The 19,887-nt window shown below is 41.4% G+C and overlaps 1 protein-coding gene across 2 annotated transcripts in view; it reads left to right on the top strand.

The window, feature by feature from the left end:
• elp4 (elongator acetyltransferase complex subunit 4) overlaps positions 1-19,887 on the top strand; it is a 53,004-nt gene that overhangs the window by 5,393 nt on the left and 27,724 nt on the right. The window contains exons 3-9 of one of the 2 annotated variants that reach the window (XM_031756934.2): positions 3,425-3,546; positions 4,771-4,905; positions 6,315-6,451; positions 9,137-9,221; positions 11,698-11,886; positions 15,154-15,262; positions 17,495-17,601. In XM_031756934.2, coding sequence (XP_031612794.2) covers positions 3,425-3,546; positions 4,771-4,905; positions 6,315-6,451; positions 9,137-9,221; positions 11,698-11,886; positions 15,154-15,262; positions 17,495-17,601 — 884 coding nt within the window. The remainder of the gene's footprint in view (positions 1-3,424; positions 3,547-4,770; positions 4,906-6,314; positions 6,452-9,136; positions 9,222-11,697; positions 11,887-15,153; positions 15,263-17,494; positions 17,602-19,887) is intronic. The other variant, XM_039611442.1, reaches the window with a different exon arrangement.

The raw sequence follows: 19,887 nt of genomic DNA, 5'->3' as shown, positions 1-19,887 counted from the left end.
AATGGGGGGAGTTTGGAGTGTGTGTTTGTTTGTGTTTGTTTCAGGCAGTCGTCTCCTACACTCTGCCCCTTTAGCTGTGATGGCCTGTTTGTGAGACACAGACATAAAATTATCAGACTGGTCGTTGTCTGCCTTTGAAGTGTCTTGAGCTGTCCATCCTGATTTGTCATCCAGAGGGGGATCAGTCCAGTATGGCTGCTGTCTGAAGATCTCTCATCTCTTGTGTTTTTGCAAGAGGAGGAACTAAGCCTCCAAGCTTTTATTATTTTGGCCATGTATGGTCTCATTCTTATAGTTTTAGTAAATGTCTCTTTCCTTTAATCAGCCATTACCGTTAAATTTCACTACATTTTATGACACGTGAATAAAGGTGCTCTTTGACTATATACATATGGACTATGTTGAGAATTGACCACAATGTGGATGGGGATTTAGAAGATGACATGTTTAACTGTTATTATTATGGTAGAATTTCCGCTAGGATGCTTAGTGGCATAGGTGGCTTGAATAATATAACTTAAATATGCGATAAAAAGGACAATCCTGAAGTAACTCACAACTCAAACTCAGTTGTAAGAGTTGGTTGGATGCTAGTTGGTTCAGTTTAGTCAGATTTAGATGAAAAACAAAAGATAACTGAAGGGTATACTATGAAGTAAGGAAGTTCAACATAGCTGGGTTTTCTTTGTGTTGGCTGGCTTGACAAAATCTAAATCCCCAGTCAGAGATAACGGGTATCACAACAGTAGTTGTTAACTTCAAGCTATGTGCATGCTCACATAAAAAAAAGGAGGGTTTCACAAGTCATATGACTTTTTTTTTCTGGACAAAATGATCCCTATGAGTGTCACCTACTACAGTCGGAGACATTAACAATTAATGATGATAAAATGGCAATAGAACACAAAAAATCTAATAGCAAAAGACGAGAGATTAATGCTACAGAAAGTGATTAATATTGGGATTTAGCACAAAGCAATAAAATAAACATTTTCACTTGAGTTATTTTTGTTTCTGATGTGACAGCCGTAGATCTGATATTTGAAACTTTAAACTCAATACATTTTAATATTAAACTGTCCCAGAGCCTACTGAAAGAGATGTGAAAATAACTCGTTTTTTTGCCAAATCAAAGCAAAATTATTTTTATTGGTTGAATGGGTATTCCTGGTGATAAATAACTCAGTTTAAGCTTAATATAGCTCACATATACATTGATCTTCCTTCGTAATATATGGTAAACAAAAAACTTTATCAAGTAAAGGTTTCATTGGTCTTTTTAGTAACTTGTAGTAATGTTTATGTATTGCGTGTTTCGTAAGACTTCTGTAATTTACATAAAAGTGGCCTTTTTTATTCTCTGTTAAAACACAATAATAATTACGTATAAATCAAGTGTATGTTATGAGGGAATTGTGAATTTCATAAGTAAACAATAACATGAATCATGTAGATCTTATAAGACTTACATATAAAATACAAGTATCTTCTTTTGGAGGAAATAGAGATGTTTTTTCTATGTATTTTCTGTATGAATAGCTTCTTATCTGAGCTGTAAGGACACAAATATTTTTAATATTTTTTAAAGGTACATTTTTTGGTGTTAAGGTGATCAGTCAGAAAAATCATAACACCACAGGTCCAGCATTAATAAACTGCACAAAGACAAATGGCAGTCGCGAGTTGAACCCTACCATTGGAGATACATTAAGAGACATAAAAGGCTCGCAAATACTGCTAAATTAACCCTTATTTGTAGTAGTGTTTATAGTAGTGATTCACTTTTTGAAAGCTTTTTTAAACAACTGTATTCTTTTGTTTACCTGCTGTGTGTCCTAAATTTAACTCAGCTGCTCAGCAGAAACAATAATAATAGTACTTTATGGGCCAAAGACATACAAGGGGAAACATTGTGACCTAGATATTTTCTCCCCCTGCAGCTTTAGTAGATATGATTCAGGACTCTTTCTCTCCCGCTCCCATGTTTGAAGGCAAATGAAGCAGAGGCATTCCCCTTTATCAAACCTTAGTCAGAATAACCAAAAAAAACAAAGATGGGGGGAAAAATCATCCCATGACTGTCCAGAGTGACTGATCTACCTCAAAGATATGACTGTCCCCCACCCCCTGTTGCTCCTATACCCTGCCACCTCTCGCCTCCTCCTCATACCCCCCGCCTCAACTGCCTAATGACTCCTGGAGGTTCCATTTGTAAGGCTCCCATAGAAACATAACTACAATAGGCCCCATCTTGAGAGGGCCCATCTGGGAGTCTTTGTGGGGCCTGCTGAAAGCCACAAAGGCCTGCTGACCTAGAAACCCATCAATAAGAGAACAGGGAGCCCCACCGACAACAAATTGAAGAGCCATGGAATTTCCTTAGCCATCCTGAGTCCGTAGGTGAGGACCTGGACCAGGAACGTGGGAGGAGAAGGGAATTCTCCGGATGTTCGAGGATGACACGTCAGGATGTCATTCCCAAGCTGTCAGCTGTATGCCCATTACCTTCAACTGTCTATGCTGCCTTTGTCCTTGTGCCCACTGGTTGTCATTGTGAAGAGAGGCCTATGAAATCTTTACAAAATGGTGATTGTGACAGGAAGCAGCAATAGCATGCTGTGAAGGGTTCTGGGCCCTGCTCGGTAGGGTTTCATATTGATGATGCAGGTTTTTCTGCTGGTTTGGGGTGAGGAATGGACGGGTGGCTGCTTTGTACGCAAGAACAAAGACTACTTTTGGGAAAGTGTGTTTGCTGTTTAGAATTATGTGCCGGTCCATTTAATGCCTCCTCTAATGTGGCTCTAATGTCATCCCTCCGAGCAGAGATCTGCCCACTGTACACAACTAACTTTTTACACTGTTAACTACACCTGATGGAAATGACGTGAGAATGATAGTGAAAGGATGCCATTGCCACTTGAATGCACACAAAAATCTGAGAGATTCAAGTGAACCTGTGTCAGGAAGCATTTTGAAAGAAGCTCCTACCTTATCCTACTTCTGCCTTCTCTTGTCACTTGTAGTACCTTTCCATTTAGTGGGAGGGTCCAGGTGAATGCTTAAGGCAGGTGTCTTTGTCTCACATCCAATGCTGTAGGGGGAAATGATAGAAATACTGTTTTAAGACCCTAACAAGAAAGGTGAAGATGTCATCTCCACTTTGATAGTCAGATCACACTACATGTTCCTGTGACATGTCGATTGCCACTTCATGTCCCTCTTAAGGTAACCAGAATGTGGTCCTTACATCAATTACGGTTTGCAGTTGTGATGTGGTCATGAACTGCTGGATCTGTGATGTGTGAATGAATGTTGAAGAAGGAAAGAATATCAACAATGTTTGGCATTAAACAGTGATTTTTTTTTTCACTTTTTATCAAATTCTAATTATTGTTGCCTTTGTTTTATCAATATTTCTTTTTAGAGGAGGACCGATTTGATAGCTACTCTCGCATGATCCTCAAGTACTTCCTGGCAGAAGGAGTGGTGTGTCGGCATGAACTTTTTGTTGCATCAGCTCAAGATAACCCTGATGACATCTTACAGGTATGAGGGAAGGTGTCAGCAATTCTGTAACAACTTGAAATGAAATTGAGGTACTGCAAAGAATGATTTATTTTTCTAAGCTGCGAGTTTTGACAAACCACTTGCAAAGAAGCCAAGGTGGCCTTGTGTTGTTACGTCTGCTTTAACATTTTCCCGTACAACTGTCAAACAAAAAGAACTTTGTTTGAATGTTGGAAAGTACTTGTAGATGGTTGTATAATTTATAAATATATGTATATGTATTTATATATATATATATTTATCTACAGATATATGATAGATTTTTTTCTGCTCATAATATAAACCCCCACCTGCTTTACAGTGCAGGCACACAGCTTTTGCTAACATGTGTCAGGGTCAATGGGGGTATCTGGGAGGTCGAGGGTGGCCTGGTTATAGCATTGTTGAAATGTTTCCCGACGTATCACTTTGTGAAGAGCACCATAGCCCCAGAAGCTGATTGCCACCCCGCATAAGGGAGGGGGGCCTCTCTCCCACTGATTGATAGTGGGAGGGGTCATGGCGTCACCCTCTCTTTACATATCAAAGACTTATTAGGAGAGGGGGGCTCCCAATGGGGATATATCACATGATTTAGTGTTTTCACAGCTACATTTGCAGTATTCTAATTTTCTGATGTTAAGGTTCCTCTTTATGGATTACCATAACATGCAGTTAATTGCTTAGAAGGAGAAATGAAGTTGTGATGCACTGTAGTATTGTTGTTACTTAACTAGAGAGATTTAGTTTTGAGTCTTTTATGAGCATCTCTTTCCATATTGTATTTATGTTAAGCCTTAGAATCTCAGATTAAATTCTGCAATGAGTCAATCTTTAGATTATTTTTTTGTAATGTAATACACGTGATTATATATCCTGCTGTGTTACCACTACAGTTGTTTTTAGTTTAAAATATTTGTCCTGCACATAAACTTTTATAAAAACCATGTTATTAGAACCTCATTGGCACTTCTGATGCCAAATTATTCAGGATCTAGTTTTTGACCCACCACTGGTAATAATGTCAGGTATCTGTTTATTTTAGTTATTTTACATGGATTTCAGAAAATAATTTTATCACAATAAACTGATGCCCAAGTTCAACAACATCTTCTTACACTGGGACTTTCCATAGTCCCCTTATTCTATTCAAAAATTACATAGCAATGGAAATAACTAACCCTTATACCAGTTACATGAAGTGTATTGTACTGTTTTGAACAGGAACTCCCTGCTCCCATCTTGGACGATGTGGCCATTCACAAGCCTGTGGAACAGCCCAGGCTGTCTTGTGAACCCCAGGACAATTTGGATGCTATGAAGATTGCCTGGCGCTATCAGAATCTACCTAAAGTACAGGTAGTCAGATTGATATATACATTATACATGATGTCTCATATTGTGTTGGAATAAAGGTAATGTTTTTTAATTCTCAAAAGTTCAACATGTGTCTCTGTTAATGATGATTTGCTAATGGATTGCACTGGCACTCTGGTCTTTAGTGGTTTGGCAATTGTCTCAACCACTAAATCTATCAGCTTCTAAACTCCTTTGTGGGGTGAATGAGGCCTCAGCTTCTCCTTTCAGAGCTGGGCCAGATTACTCACACTTAACTGGCAATAGGTAGGCTTTTCACTGGTCCCCAACTCGCATATACACACATATACACACGCCTGCACCCCTGCTTAGCCTGGGAAACAAGAGTACTTTGCAGCCTGTGCATTGACATGTCTGCTCGCTCAACCCTATGACCCAGACCTGCGCCTCTGTCTTTCCCCAAATCCCTGCCTTTCCCCCTGCTAGGGTCGGCAGCCCTACACTCTTTCTTCCGCTTTGAGGAGAGGTGACCCTCCCCTTCTACTTCTCTGCAGTCTACCCCCGTCGCTCTATAATCCATATCGCTATGTGGATTAACAGCACACAGTGTGTCCCTGGGGATCCTCTCCCTCTTTCTCTCTCCCTGGAAACTTCTTTATATCTGTGTCCTTTCCTCACCTCTCCCCCTTCCCCTGTAAAATCGTCTTTACAAACCACTAGTAAGCCCAACCAGAGGATTTGCATCCCAAATTCACCCGCAGAGTCAACGCTTACTTTCCCCTTACACACACCTCTCCTGGCATAGCCCACTGAGTTGCTCTCCCGATGAAGACATCAGATCAAAGGTGAGGCCGTCAGGGCGGGGATGGAACGCTAAGCGGGTTGCCTAGCTCACAAAGAGAAGATGAGCTCCTGACCCTCCTGCCCTCCTGACCCCCTCGTCCTGCCAGGAGAGGGACACACCGGGGGCCCTAATCCAGATTAGGAGTAGATTAAGGGCCCCTTTAACAATAGAATCCCTGGTTTCACTCAGAGAGAAGAGCTAAAACTCTCTCTTTCAGCTGCAGGAAAACATCCGCCTTCCCTGCGTCCGTGATACGTTTGCTTTCACAGCCAGAAGTGGACATTTATGTGAAGAAATGATTAAGAGTGTGGTCATAGTGGTTATTTAACTTCTCTGCTGTAGGAATGTGGAGGAATGACCCATAAACAATGCAATTGCTTTACCATGGAGCGGAAAAACAAACTCTTTACAAATTAGGAAAACAAATAAGTTTATTTTCTTATGAACTGTTCTGTTCTTATTTGAAAAACATTAAATACACACCAATTATTTAAAAAAGTTCAAATCAGGTAGAGGTGTCCGATTTTATTGAAAGTGGTTTTTAAATTAATTGGGTTAGATTTTTTATTGTTTCACTTTCCAAAAATTGACCCTTTGACCTTTTCAGAGTGCCCTGGCCTCTTCTTCCCGATTTGGGCATTACTATGACGTTTCCAAGACAATGGAGCCAGAAATTCGCCAGGCAGCCAAGTGCCACCGCTTCTACCTTCCAGAACATCCCACCCAGTCATCAACCACACACAGGTAAAACGACAAGACACTATCAACAGAACACATGGAAACCAATGAGACACGATCCGCAGAACACAGGCACACAAGCACGACACCACCCACAAAACACAGTTATACAAATAAGACATCATCCACAGAACACAGGTAAGCAAACATGGCATTTTTCACAGAATACAGGTACAATGCAAACAGACCAACATCATTTTAAGGTAACATTACTGTATTGTAACTGTCACATGAATTAAAGAAGAGAGTATGAGAGGACTGAGCTTTCTCCCTTTGGTTAAGATTTGTAGGAAATTATTAAACTTTAGGCCTGCGAGGTATAATTGCTTTCCTTGTTATTTGATTAATAATTATATTCTCTTTTCTTCATTAATTTTTTACTGTCTATAATTTTCCCAAATATATATTTTTAAATGGCTTACAAAACATAATTTATCATATATATGTCCCTTTTTGAGTCTAGGATCCACTGCTACATGATTATTGGAACATTTCCTAATTTTCTGTTATTCCCCAAATCAGTCAAGTTTATATGTGTTTTTATTAGTTGTAGCAGCAAAACAAGCATGCATCTTGCAAAATTTTGCATTAATAGTTCATGCTTTTTATTGATTTGCTTCAAAATATGAAAAAGTCATATGTCATATCTTTAAGGCTGAAATCGCTTTTTTCTGCTTTTTGCATACCTGCTCAAAAGTATCCACAGTGTTTTGTACTTTCGAGTCAAATGTCCGCTTTCAACAATATACTGATGCAAATTCATTAAAATCTGGCTGGTTTGTCTTCTGTTCTAAGCAGCTTGCCACTGGCCTGAGTCATTCAGGCTCTTGGAAAGGTTGCGTATGTCTATTCAAATAAGGGCCTTGTTTGCTCAGCGTCTGTTTGATTTCTCCTGCATTGAGTGTACTTAGGGTTCAGAGGTCATGCAGGCTCTTTACTCAAAGAGTGTTGCTGAACACACAAGCGCACACGAAGGCACACTCACACACACACAGGGTAAATATAGCAATCTGGAGCACAGAGGATGTGGAGGAGGCTTTATGGTATCACTCTTCTTTTATGTCAGCAAACAGACTCTTTAGCAGAGCAACTGTGCCAATACACTGAATTTTGTTAACATTCACTTTCAAAAGTGTGGATGGTAAAGTGGACACCACTAGCTGTTATAACTTATAACTCAACATTGCCTAATGGGAAAAACATAAAAGAACAAAAATCTTGTCCACTGATGAATCTGAGTAAGCCTGACATAGTGGTGCTGTTGTAGTGTCTGAATGGGTTATAGATCTCACAGGCATTTTGACAGCGGGAAACTACACCTGCACTGCAGCATTGTGCCCCAAGGCCCGCCCCGGTATTAACACACATGCATGTGCTCACATACACAGTGCATTGCACACGCACATGTACCACACAAACTCCTAAGCAGGCTACTCCCCCTTGCACGTGTCCAAAGCCCCATGTTGATACCCTAGCTGTTAAATTGCTCCGTTTCACTTGAAGGCATAATTGGCACAAATTGCTCTCTAGGTGATACAGATCCTGTTGTTTAAGACCAAGCATCCCCGTTCTCTCCTCTTTTCTTCCCTTGCTGAAATAGGAACGCTGAGATAAAGAAGCTTCCCTGTGCATGATCCTAATTAGCTGACGCACTAGCCCCCGTAGCTAAGCACCTAGACCTTTTTGGTACCTGAATGAGGGCTGCTCAGTAGGGGTAGCTAAAACACAATGCTGCCTCTCACAATGGCTGCCAACCAGTAGCAACCTCCTCAACTACATGTCACACCATCCCAGCCCCCTACCTCAGAGCTGGGGCATGGGCAGAGAGGCCGTGGAGGGTAGGTGTCCCTCTTTCACCAAGCCAGCTCTATCATTAGCCACAGCGGGGTCAGGAGGCACCATTGTTGTGTTGAATAACTGAAATAGAGTACATGGATATACTTGGCCAAGTGTAATCAACACAAGTGTGTATTACTGTTCTTTATACATGGCTATTGGCGTGTGACCAATCTATGTGTATCAGCTTTTGTAGCCTGCAGGTCGAATTGACAACTGACATAGCAGCCCAGTGTGAGTTACCACAGAGTGGTCATTACAATGGTGGGGCGTTCTTAAGTGGAGGGTCTTGTGTAAAAAGATGGGGTTAACATTCCTGTCGGCCATCCTATAGACACACGGAAGTCTCTTGATTGTTGCTAAATATTGCTCTGATAACACTGTATGCCCTTTGACAGTGGTGCACATCTTACCCCTGATTAAACCCAAAATGCTGTTCCCTGTTAATTTTAGATATCAGCCCATTAATTCTCCTCTCCTTCTCACATATCATCTTTGCTGTGTGTATGTTTGTGCATATGCGCGTCTCATCTGTCTATCTGTCTGTCTCGGCACAATCAGATCCTCAGGGAGCTGACAGAGAACCAGTCATGTTGTAATTTAATCAACCAAATAAATTAATTGGATCTCTTGATATGGATCATCTGTCTGCTTCAGTGGCCACAGAAAAGCACAGTCAGGAAGAACATGCTGCAGTCATAGACGATTAAACTACTGTGGTGATAGGCTTGGCCCAGTTTTATCAAAATAGTCTCAGTGACAATTTACATATATTAAATAACCCTTTTGTGTTCTCTTTCTGGGTGTCTGCTTCACTGTTCCCATTCTTTCTGCCCTACCCTGGGCTCTCTCCAGTCGCATGATTGAGTCTTACTCTGCATTGCTGAAGTCCCTTCAAGAGGTCATACACAGAGAAGGCTTTGATTTGTCTACCCCCATGGTAAGAACCAGTATTATTTCTGTTTTGTATCTGTTTGATTTGAGAGTCTAAAAATGGATGATTTTGCAATTACAGTTTGTATTTTCAATTATTGCAGCCCGTCCCTTCAACAAAAACCAGCTGTGCCATATAATCTAATACACATAGCAAGATGTAACTCTATGGGTTTACTTTTTTGGCTAAAACTGTAAACAAAACAACTGAATAAAAATATGATCCACTTCAGGTGACCGATCTCCAACCAGATGCAGCCTTTAAAATGTTCAAGAAACACTGGGTGATCCAAATCTCTGTGATATAACCTAAACCATGTTTCATGTGCATTATTGTTTATGTTCAGTGTATGGCAACGATGCTGAACTCTGAAACTGTACCAGGTTACAAATACCACGTCTTAAGCTCACTTTTAATTACAAGCTATTGTTCATATAAATGTTTGTTACAAGCACTGGAGTAGCACAGAGGGAGATACTAGATCTGCATCTGTGACCCCAAGCTTTTTTGTCACATTTGAACCACTACTTGAGCCTGTTTACCTCTTTCTCACCTGCTCAGGTTGACCTCACCTGTGTGTTCCCAGCTGTGTGTCTTATCTTTGACATAAATCTTCTGAATACTCACCAGTCCTCTGCAGAGTGCCAGAAGCATTTGTGGCCTTATCTACCTCACTTTCCATGCTTGTTTATTAAATGTCCTACTGTTAATTTAAAACAACACTTAATAAATAGTGTTCATACACAACAAAAGCATGTAAACTATTATTTGTGATCCAGTGTGTGCATGTGCATGTATGAACACACACATATGTGCACGCCTTATTCACCTACATTCTGTGACCCCTCTGCTTGTCACCTGGAGCCACCTCTCCCCCCCTGTCACTCACGCACAAGATTTACCTCCCCTACCCCCCACTTTCCCTCCCCAAGCGCTGTCAATCACACACCAGATTAACTGCTGACATCATTAAAGCAGTGTGGCCGCCCGATGTGCAGTTGGCGCAGTCCAGGAATGCAGACTAGCACAGGGCGACATGGGCACACACAGAAAAAAGGCCAGTATGGATGATAGTGTGTATGCATCTTTATGTTGATTTGTTTATCTGCTTTTGGGGGACTGCTTATATTGTGATGGTTTAATATAAATTGTAAATAACAGATTACAATGTTGATTAATCTCCCTGGGCGTGTTTTGGGGGGATTCTGTTGAGTTGTGTGAGCCTCCACAAACACTGGCTGATTAGGTCGGGGTTCCAGGCTTGTTGTAGTCTATATGGCTGGCTTCTGGTCCTTGGCTGGACCTTATTGGCATTGTTCCCTGATTTTTCTATAGGCTAAACTATAGGAGTTAAGTTTGGCCTCCCCTGCTAATGTTGCCACAGCAACACTGATGTTGCCACAGCTCCCCCCTGCTGGGCTGCACATAGAAATAAATTTCTAATTCTGTGTCCCACAAAACCTGTGATTGAAGAGACTGCTCAACAAAGAAAGTGACTTAAGGGAAGCGCACGTAAAACTCATATTTAAGCATAGTAAGGTATAGAAATGAAGCACTGGTGGTGAAGAACATCGGAAAAGTCAAGAGAGTCGTTTGGAAATCTATGAGTTGACTATAAAAAAATCTCCCAGAAACAATGGGGTTTATTTTTCTTAGATCCCTGTGATTCTGCTCCAGACTCAAATGAAGCTTAGGTCATGTTGTTGGGAGAGGAAGCAGGAGGGAGTGGGGCAGAGGAGATTTCAGGAGGGTTGAGATAATAGAGGGGGAGGGATAAAGAAGAGAAGAGGCTGGGGGAAAAAAGCAAAAAGTGAGCAGATTTTAGGCCAGGGCTTTGTTAATCACTTTTGGCTCTCACCTCAGTAATTAGGAGCCATCCTTACGAAACCCCAAATAAAAGGCAATTGTACTAAAGGCTAAAAAACTCTCACACTTTGGACAGGCTCCTCCATTCTTTCAGTTTCAGTGATATATATATCCCACCACTGTTTGGCCACTTTTCTTCTTTGCCCATGAGAGTGGGTTACCGTTGATCTCTTGTAGTGAGGTGGGGGGGTTTCAAGGGAAGGCACTCCACCCTTACCCAGGCCCCCTTGGCTGCAGAGCATCGCTGTGGTGCCAAGAATGTGCTGGAGTTTCTGGGTGGCGGCCATATTGGAAGCCTGTCTGACAGGTCCATTGTGCGTGTGTCAGATGGCTTCTGTGATTGGGCAGTTGTGTCCAGTCACGTTTGGGCACTGTGTTCCGATCGTCTGTGCTGGTGAGCAGACTGTCCATTCGCTCTCTTCCAAAGTTTGGGAATACTACCCAAGGCCACAGCAGCTTTCTGAAATCATTTAAAAGCGGTTCTCAGATAATGTTCAGAAGCAGTGTTATTGCATTTGACTGTACTGTAAAATAAAACGCATTTGCATGACTCCTTCATGAATATTTTCTGTATTTCTGACATGTTTTTCCTCTTGTTTTTTTTCTTTTCTTATAGTCCATGTCTCGTAATATCTTGCGTGTTGGGCTTCACTCTCTTGGTTCAGCTTTGTGGAATGATGACCTGAGTTGCCATGACGACCCCATGCATAGCCACGCCTTGACTACCTTTCTTTATGGACTGCGTGCTTTACTGAGGTCATCACTGTCAGTTGCAGTAGTTACTGTTCCTTCTTATCTTATTCAGGTAAAACACTGGTTGACACGTGTAAACAATTAAACATAGTTGAGAATCTCTTTTTGAAAGAGGTTTGTCAGTAGTTTTATGACGTGCAAAAACATTTATTCTTGTGTCCCTTTCCTACAGGGAGATGTTCTAAACTTGATTTGATTATGTCTTTTTTATTAGTAGAGTGCATAGTATGAAGTCTTTTGCACTGTGTCATCCTCCTGACCCTGTAGTTCAGTGTCACCTTGGTATGACTCAGGCCTAAGAGGGGCCTCTTCCTGGAAGCCATGCTTTTGCAGCAAACGCAGTCAGTTGCATACTTATTTTAAAGGCCTTTGAATCTGTGAGGGGGTTTATGGTGCTGTTTTTAAAATTAGAGTTTTAAGCAGAGTGTGAGCCTGTGCATGCATTTTATTGTCTTACTAATATTACTCCTTGCAGTTGCGATTGTAAGTGTAAATCTTGGGAGGAGGTGGGTGGTGTGGTTAGGCAATTGGGGGGAGTCCACGTGCATGTGCCTGTGTCCAGTCTGGCCTCTCAGTGTGAAGATGGAGTCATCTGCTGAGGCATATGGCAAACCACAGCCCTCCCCCAGACAGTCAACCACAGAAGCACACTCACCAGAAAAGCCATCTGAGACTTTCTACCAAAATGTTTCAACCTGCTCACTCTTTTACTGTAACACCCTACTTTCTTACTCACTCACTCAATCACAAGAGCATGAAAACACTGTTATTTCGGAGCCTTTTATACAAAGATATAGGTCAGTAACTTACAGAACAGCTGTGTTGTCATAACTTGCTCTGGCTCCAGGCCTATATGTGCTCACTGCACAGCGGCCTTGGCCTAGTCAAAAAAAGGTAGAGTGGCTAACTAGCAGATGTCAGCTGTGGTGGGAGCGGTCCCCCTGTCCCACTCTGGCCAGGCTTCCAAACCCTTAATCTGTCCCCTCCCCCTCCTCCACCCTGGGGAGAGAAGTGAATGAGTTGGGGAAGAACAGGAGAGGAGATTTTGGACTGAATCAGGTGTTCAGTAACTAAGCCAACATGGAGGTAATTAGGGGCTATGTGACCTTATTATTAGTTATATAATATACTTATACAATTAATGTGACTTTCATTCACTCAGTAAAGTGATTAATCATTTGAAGGCAGCAGTGTGTAAAATCTACTCACTTAAAACTGATAACAGAAATTAGTTTGACATGTTAGAAGAGTTTCTTTGTGCCAGAGCGTTTCTTAAATAGTTATAATGGAGGAGGTATGGCCTTTGGAAAACTGTCTCGACTAGTAGCAATGGGCTACCTGGCCAAGGCTCTATTGTCTTGGCCAGCTAGCCCACCGCTGCTAGCCTACAATACTCAATCCATTATTGAGCAGCTTGGGAAGCTGAACAACTCACTGAAAGCCTGCTCACAGCAGCCCAGTGCTACAATCCATCTGAAATATTAATTAAGCTTGTCTTAGCCTGGTTCCCCTCAATCTTACTTGGTCCTGCTACCACACCCATCCCACACACAAATGTCAAGTTCACAGTCTTCCCCATAATGCATCTATACTCTCATCTATACTCACCTGCTGCTCAGACTAAAGCGTTGTGGTGATTGACGTAAATATTGCAGCTCGTCCAGAAAGATGTCCACATAGCCTCTACACCATTTATATAAGCTGCAGTCTTACCTATGAATATCACACTTGCCTATTCTTGTAATTCCGAAGAGCAGAGGAGTTTTTTTAATTGCAAAACAACTCCTGTTACTGTTTATTTCATTGCATGTCTTTCATATATTTCATATTTTCATTTTGTTCAACTTTTGATCATCAGAAAGTCATCTTTAATTCACTCAGACTGATTTGGGATCATATTAATAAGATTGTTTACTTGCTATTTCTGCAGTCTAATAGTTGATGACATGTATACCCAGTGGCATTAGTTGTATGCCATTGAGCCAAACAGCCAAATGAAAACAACAATAGCTGTAATGTTGCAGCATAAGGTGAACATTGGGCCCTCTCTGTGACCTGTCAGACAGTGGTCATCAGCTGAAGCTGAGGGTTTCAGGGGATTTGCACTGACGTAATCTGAAGTTATTGAGCTAGCATAGAGTTTAATTACAGGACTCAAACGAGTCTTGTTACAGCCCTTTATTAATTATAAATAGCATATAAAGAATTGTATTCAGCAGAGGGGAGCATTTCTTTTATTGCTTCAAAAACTCAAGGAGCTGAGGCACATGTGCGTGTTTTACTGACCTCATTCTGCCCTGTTGCTATTAAACTGAGCTGCTCTATGTGGAAAGTTTGAAATAAATTACTCCTTGATAAGGAATCTAATCTATGTATTTATGTGCACACAGAAGAGTTATTATGCCCTAAACAGATTTGTACACATAAAGTTTTTCATGGGCTGTCACTCAGTTACTAAGTAATATTGTGCCATTGGTATTTTTAATAATGTGTTGAATAATGCGTATCGAAACTCTCGTATTGGGTGTAATTGCTGCACGAGTGACTTCAGATTCTCTGTAAGTGCTGGTGGTACTGACTGGTAGGATATGCATACTTTAAAAGTAGGACAAAAATGAAAAGGAAGAAGAAAGAGTGGGGAAAAGACATGAAGGCATGAAAACTGCATTAGGCGGTGGCAGCCAACACAGAGAGAAGGATGTGAATGATTCAGGAGGCAAAGGGATTAATAATGCAGGACTCCCTCTCCCCCTATGTCCCAATGTCCCTCTCTCTCCCTCCCTTTCACTCCTTTACCCTCTGCCTCCACCCTTTTGTATATTCCTTCCTCATTCTTTTTCTCTACTGTATTCAACCCTAATTTGTCCACTTTATTGTCAAGTCACTGAGCAAACCAGTAGGGGGAGCTATCCACTCCAAGCCTATGTTACTTCTCAAACTTCTCCCCAGTCCTCCCCTGCTGGGTGCAGGTTTAAGTTTGTGCACCAGCTATCCAGCTGTAAGCTTTTTCGTGAAACATTTGATGAAATAAAATATTTACAGTGTGTCACATTTTCCCATGCTTTTTTTCTCTCTCTCTTTTTTTCAAATCTATGACTTAAGGTTTATCTCCATTTGTTTGCCCCATCACTACTTTCCTTTCTATCCCTCATCACATTCACATAAGCCATGGGCAGAAATGACCTGGTCACAGGAAATGATGACCTAATTTAATTGAAACTCTGATGGCCCGTCAGGAGGCTTTTAATTACCTGTTAATGTTCTGTGTCTCTTTCCCCCTCCCTCCCTTCCTCAATCTTGGTCTCTCTCTGTCCTACAGGACCGGGCTCTAATGGGCAACATTACCAGGCTATGTGACAATGCCATAGCCTTGGAATCATTCAAAGGCTCTGAGAGAGAGACCAACCCTCTCTACAAAGACTACCATGGTAAGAACACACACGCTTATCTTTCTGTCTCTTTTCCATCAAATACACACACATACATACAGGCAGTGCATTAAGGCTGAGGCTGGGCTGTGGATGGAGGCAGGGCAGCCCCCTTGCAGGCCAGACTGTCAGTGCGCGTTACTGTGCTGCTGCTCAATCAGACGTGCTCCTCAGTAGACAGGCCGGGGGGGATTCAGCTGCCACGCTGTACCCCCTCTCCCTCGCACCCACCGCCCCCACCCTCCATCCCTGCCTCCCCCCTCCAGCAGAGCCTCTCTCCCTCTCGCCTCGCCCACTCTCATCCCCAGTCCCATACCCCTGAGGCTCTGGAGCAGAGCAGACCAACACTGGGGAATCGATATTCTCACCATCACTCTCTCTTCCTCTCTGCCTCTATCGCTCTATCCCTCGGTCAATGTCTCCGTGGCCAGCATGCTCTGCTAATAAATGGAGGGCAAGGCTTTCAGTAGGGGAAAGGACACTGGTAAGGGACACTTGGAGAGAAAGAAATAAGGAAACACGAAGGGAGGGCAGGCACCGTAGTTTGTGTTTGCGCTCCTCGTCCTCACCATCACTGTTTCTGTACAGTTTTATCTTTCCTTCTTTCTCCTGCATGTTTTCCTCTTTTCTATCACTCTATCACACCCTCCACGCATAAAGGTCAGTTTAAGCGAGTTGGGTATTTTTAGCAATGCCTCTCGAACTCTCCCACTCACTCTTGCGCTTTTCCTCTCACCCCCCCTCCACCCCCCCTCGTGTTAGACGGCCCTAGTTGTGACAGATGAAGGGATGAGATTGAAAACATTCAATGGCAGATTTTGTTTTCATCCAACAGTATGTTTTATTTAGATCACACATCCCAGCAGTGATCACATTCCTCTGCATTGTGAGGGCAGGTGGCTTTTAAGCTCATGCAACATGAGTGTGAGGATGTATCATTTTTTTTAATGATTTTGTTTTGCAAAAACAAAACAGAATGTTCTTTTTAATTTGCAGTTAATATTGTTTGCACACCTTGTTCAAATATATGTTTGCCCTGTTCAACCAGCCAGAGAATCTCTGGTTGGGTTATGAAATACATTTACGTGTACAATTGTTTTGATGTGTGTTCATGAGTGCAAACGCATCTGGTACGAGTGTGAGAGTGTGCGTGCGGATGCGCGTGCGTGTTTGCGGCAGCAGTTGAGGGCTGCTCAAAGCATGCTGGGAAGCCTGTCACTGCAAATCAGGCAAGGGGAAATCACCCAAGTGCACAGAGGAGAGAACCCACCATCCCCCACTTTTTATGTCTGTCTTCCTTTCTCCATTACTCCCTCGATCATTCCTTTTCTCTCTCACACTTATTTATACCTCCCTACTTCTATAGTATGTAACCAGTTTTAAGAAAACTGGAATGAATGAATTGAGGAGTAAGAGCAGAGGAAAAAAATCCACCAAAACTTTGTAAGAATCCGTAGCTTGCGTTTTTGTCTTGTGTCCTTATTGTTCTAGCATGTCCCAGTGTAATTTGGCAAATTTTCATTCACTCGTACTCCAAATCATAGGAAAAGTCTAACATGCAGATATGTGAACGAAATACTTTTTCATTTCAGTCTGCCAATGAAGTTTACTTAGTATATTCTATTGCAGATTTAGTTGTTAGTAATTTTACAATTAATTTGTGCCTTAAATTTAATCCTCTTGTACAGATGCAAATTTTCAAAACAAACCCCCAAACTTTAAAAAATCCTTCATCTTATAATGATCAGTTAGACCTTTGAAAGCCATCGCAAAACTTTGAAACATTCAAAAATATAATCTGTTACAAAACTACTGATCTGTGAAGACATGAAGACTTCACGAATGGGTTTATCAAACTTAACATCAGTGAACATTCGCTAAGGTCAGCGTGGGGTCACTAGCAATGTTTTATTAGCTCTTCTCACACAGCTACTGCCTACATACTAAAATGTTACCTTGAAAGGTGCAGGGGAACAGCATTCTTCCAAAATAGGGGTATTGAGCATAATAATGAAGGTTAATTTCTTAGTGGTAGTTGGTAGTAACTCAGTAAATTTCATGCTTTTATTAAAAAATGGCACATGTGAGAAACACAATGGGGTTTTTTGTTGGCACAGTCAAACAAAATACACATGCTCTATAATAAATGAAGTAGTAGGGCAGGAAGAAGTAAAGGAAGCTCTTACTTTGTGTTGTATTTCAGGTTTAATCTGCTCCCTCTTCCTTTTACAGGCCTGTTACACGTACGCCAAGTACCTCACCTGAACTGTCTGGCGAGCCAACTCCCTGACCACAAGGACCTGGCTTTTAAGCTCAAGAGAAAACAGTTCAGTATTGAGGTATGTTGTCAAAGGTACTCAGCATAACCAGGATTTATTCATAAAAAAAGACAGTATTCCAAGGGTTACACCCTGAACCCTGTATAATGTGATATCTCATCAGATTTTTTTGTTTTTCTTTCTTTTTTAAAAAATGTTTGGATTTTGTAGTTGCTCTGATGTTACCTCCCTGGTGTATTTTATTTGTAACTTGCCGTGTAGCCATTAACCTAAAACGAAAAAGCGATGTAGATACAAAGTAATTATTTATTAAGAAAGATTACATTTGCTTTGTGCAACTCTCTCACGTAGGCGAAGCTCTGCCAACCTTTGTTTACTTTTGTCTGCTATTGGGTGGCAAAATCAAAGGAGAAGCTATTGATTACACTCTGTTGCTACCACAGTTATTTGAGTGTAATGCCAAGAGGCAACAAAGTGAGAAAAATCCATCTATAATCATAAATAAACAATACTGCTTATGGTGCTTATGACAGTTAATTATGTAGTTTTCTATGTTTTTATGTTGGGATTGCAGTAATTTGTTACCAGCCATGACTCTGATCCAAGGATGTGGCCCTGCATTAGTTTAGCACTGTTTTGGTTTTAGTTTTGCAGACAGAAAGAAAAGCTCTCAGATTACGTGCTTACTCTAATAAGGAGCAGCATTACCTTAATATGTAAGATAGCTTGAAATTTCAGTGTGACATCTAGAGACACATTAGTGCATTTGCATGTATGATTTAAAATACTTTAAATTAGTTAGTATTAGCAAATGTTTCTAACATTTTTTCCAATCTATTATATACACAAGAGAGCAAAATGATGTAATGAAGTGCAGTACACCACCTATACCAACAACCACTGTGGCATCAATAATAGAAGTTAAGTAGAATTTACAGTGGAAATGTTTTCTTGGATTGCACTTTATTTTACAGTGTGTACCTAGGTGATTGTATGGGCTTCCTCTTTCTTCATTCATTTTGATGTATGATTGATCATACTCTTTCTCTTTTGCACGATCACTCTCGGGCAGAGCAATCAGTCTGTCACTGAGCTGCCACTCCAGAGAGAAATTAAGGGGCCCTCCTCTTAGCTCAGCCTCATGATTGGTCCTCATTACATTATCATTACCTTATCACACCCTCTGGTCCATGGCTCTTAGTGAGTCCTATTGTTTCAGCCAGGATTTGTAGGGGAGGAGAGAAATGCCTGTGCCACCCCCAAACTTCCCTCCGTCTTATGGTCAATCCTTCCTCATTTTTTTGCCCGCCTTAACTGCCCTTCCAACCCTTTCTTCTGTCTGACACAATCCCTCCTCCTTTCTCTGATTTCCCCAACATACCACTCCAGTGATTTATTAGGTTTGTAAAAGTCAAGGTAGTTATCCTCAATGGTCTTTTAATTAGGCTCTGTAGTGGGCAGGCCAGGAGTTCAGAGGCCTAGAGAATCCCAGTAGCTCTGTGGGGCCTGGATCCCCTGTCATATATTCCAGCAGCACATTGTTAAGACCAAGCTTTGTCTGCCTTTCTTGTTTAAGGAGCTTTATTGGAGTTTTTTGCTGAGTGGGAGTCATACTCTTGCACTGTCCTTATAACATATGCTTAAAACTTCTGCAATATCCACCTATGATTTTTTTTAAGGATTTTAAAATGGATGCACTTGTTGACACAAGATCGTACTTAATATAAAATGTCAATCACAGTCCTATGAGACATTGCTATATGTCAGGGAATTTCCCAGAGAACATCGTATCACCAGTCATGCATCAAATCAGCCAAAACACATATTAGTCATTGTAATGCCCTATTATGTGCTTTGTGTTGTGTTCTCTGGCATTGTGATTCGCTGTCATTAATTTGTATATCATCTGAGTTAGAAATGTCACAAAGGTATGAATGCACATGCGCGTCCTATACTGTTGCAGAGTATGGGTATATATGTCTACTGGTGTGCATCTCACACATACATTGCTCAGTGCATACTGTGTTTGACCTGTTGGTCAACTGCCTCAGTGGGCCGCTGATTGACACATAAGATGGTGACTGGATTTTAAGCCCGGTGTCTGACGTGTGACAGCCCACACCATCCCTGCTAATCACCTCATTTACTCATGCTACAACTCTTCTGCCTGGGGCCACGTAATACAACATTTTCTCTACTGCTCAGTCTTCAACAGATCCATGTTGCTATGTACCTTTTTCAACGGTTGACTCATTTTCCATATATGAAAAGCACTGAATGCAGCAGCTTTCTATTTATCATCTATCTGGATTAATTTGCGATGCGGTGGTGGAAAGTGACAGATGA

This window comes from Oreochromis aureus, linkage group 1 (genome assembly GCF_013358895.1).
Source record: "Oreochromis aureus strain Israel breed Guangdong linkage group 1, ZZ_aureus, whole genome shotgun sequence".
NCBI lineage: Eukaryota > Metazoa > Chordata > Actinopteri > Cichliformes > Cichlidae > Oreochromis > Oreochromis aureus.
The sequence above is the reverse complement of the archived record's forward strand: the minus strand, read 5'-3'. Positions and strand labels throughout refer to the sequence as shown.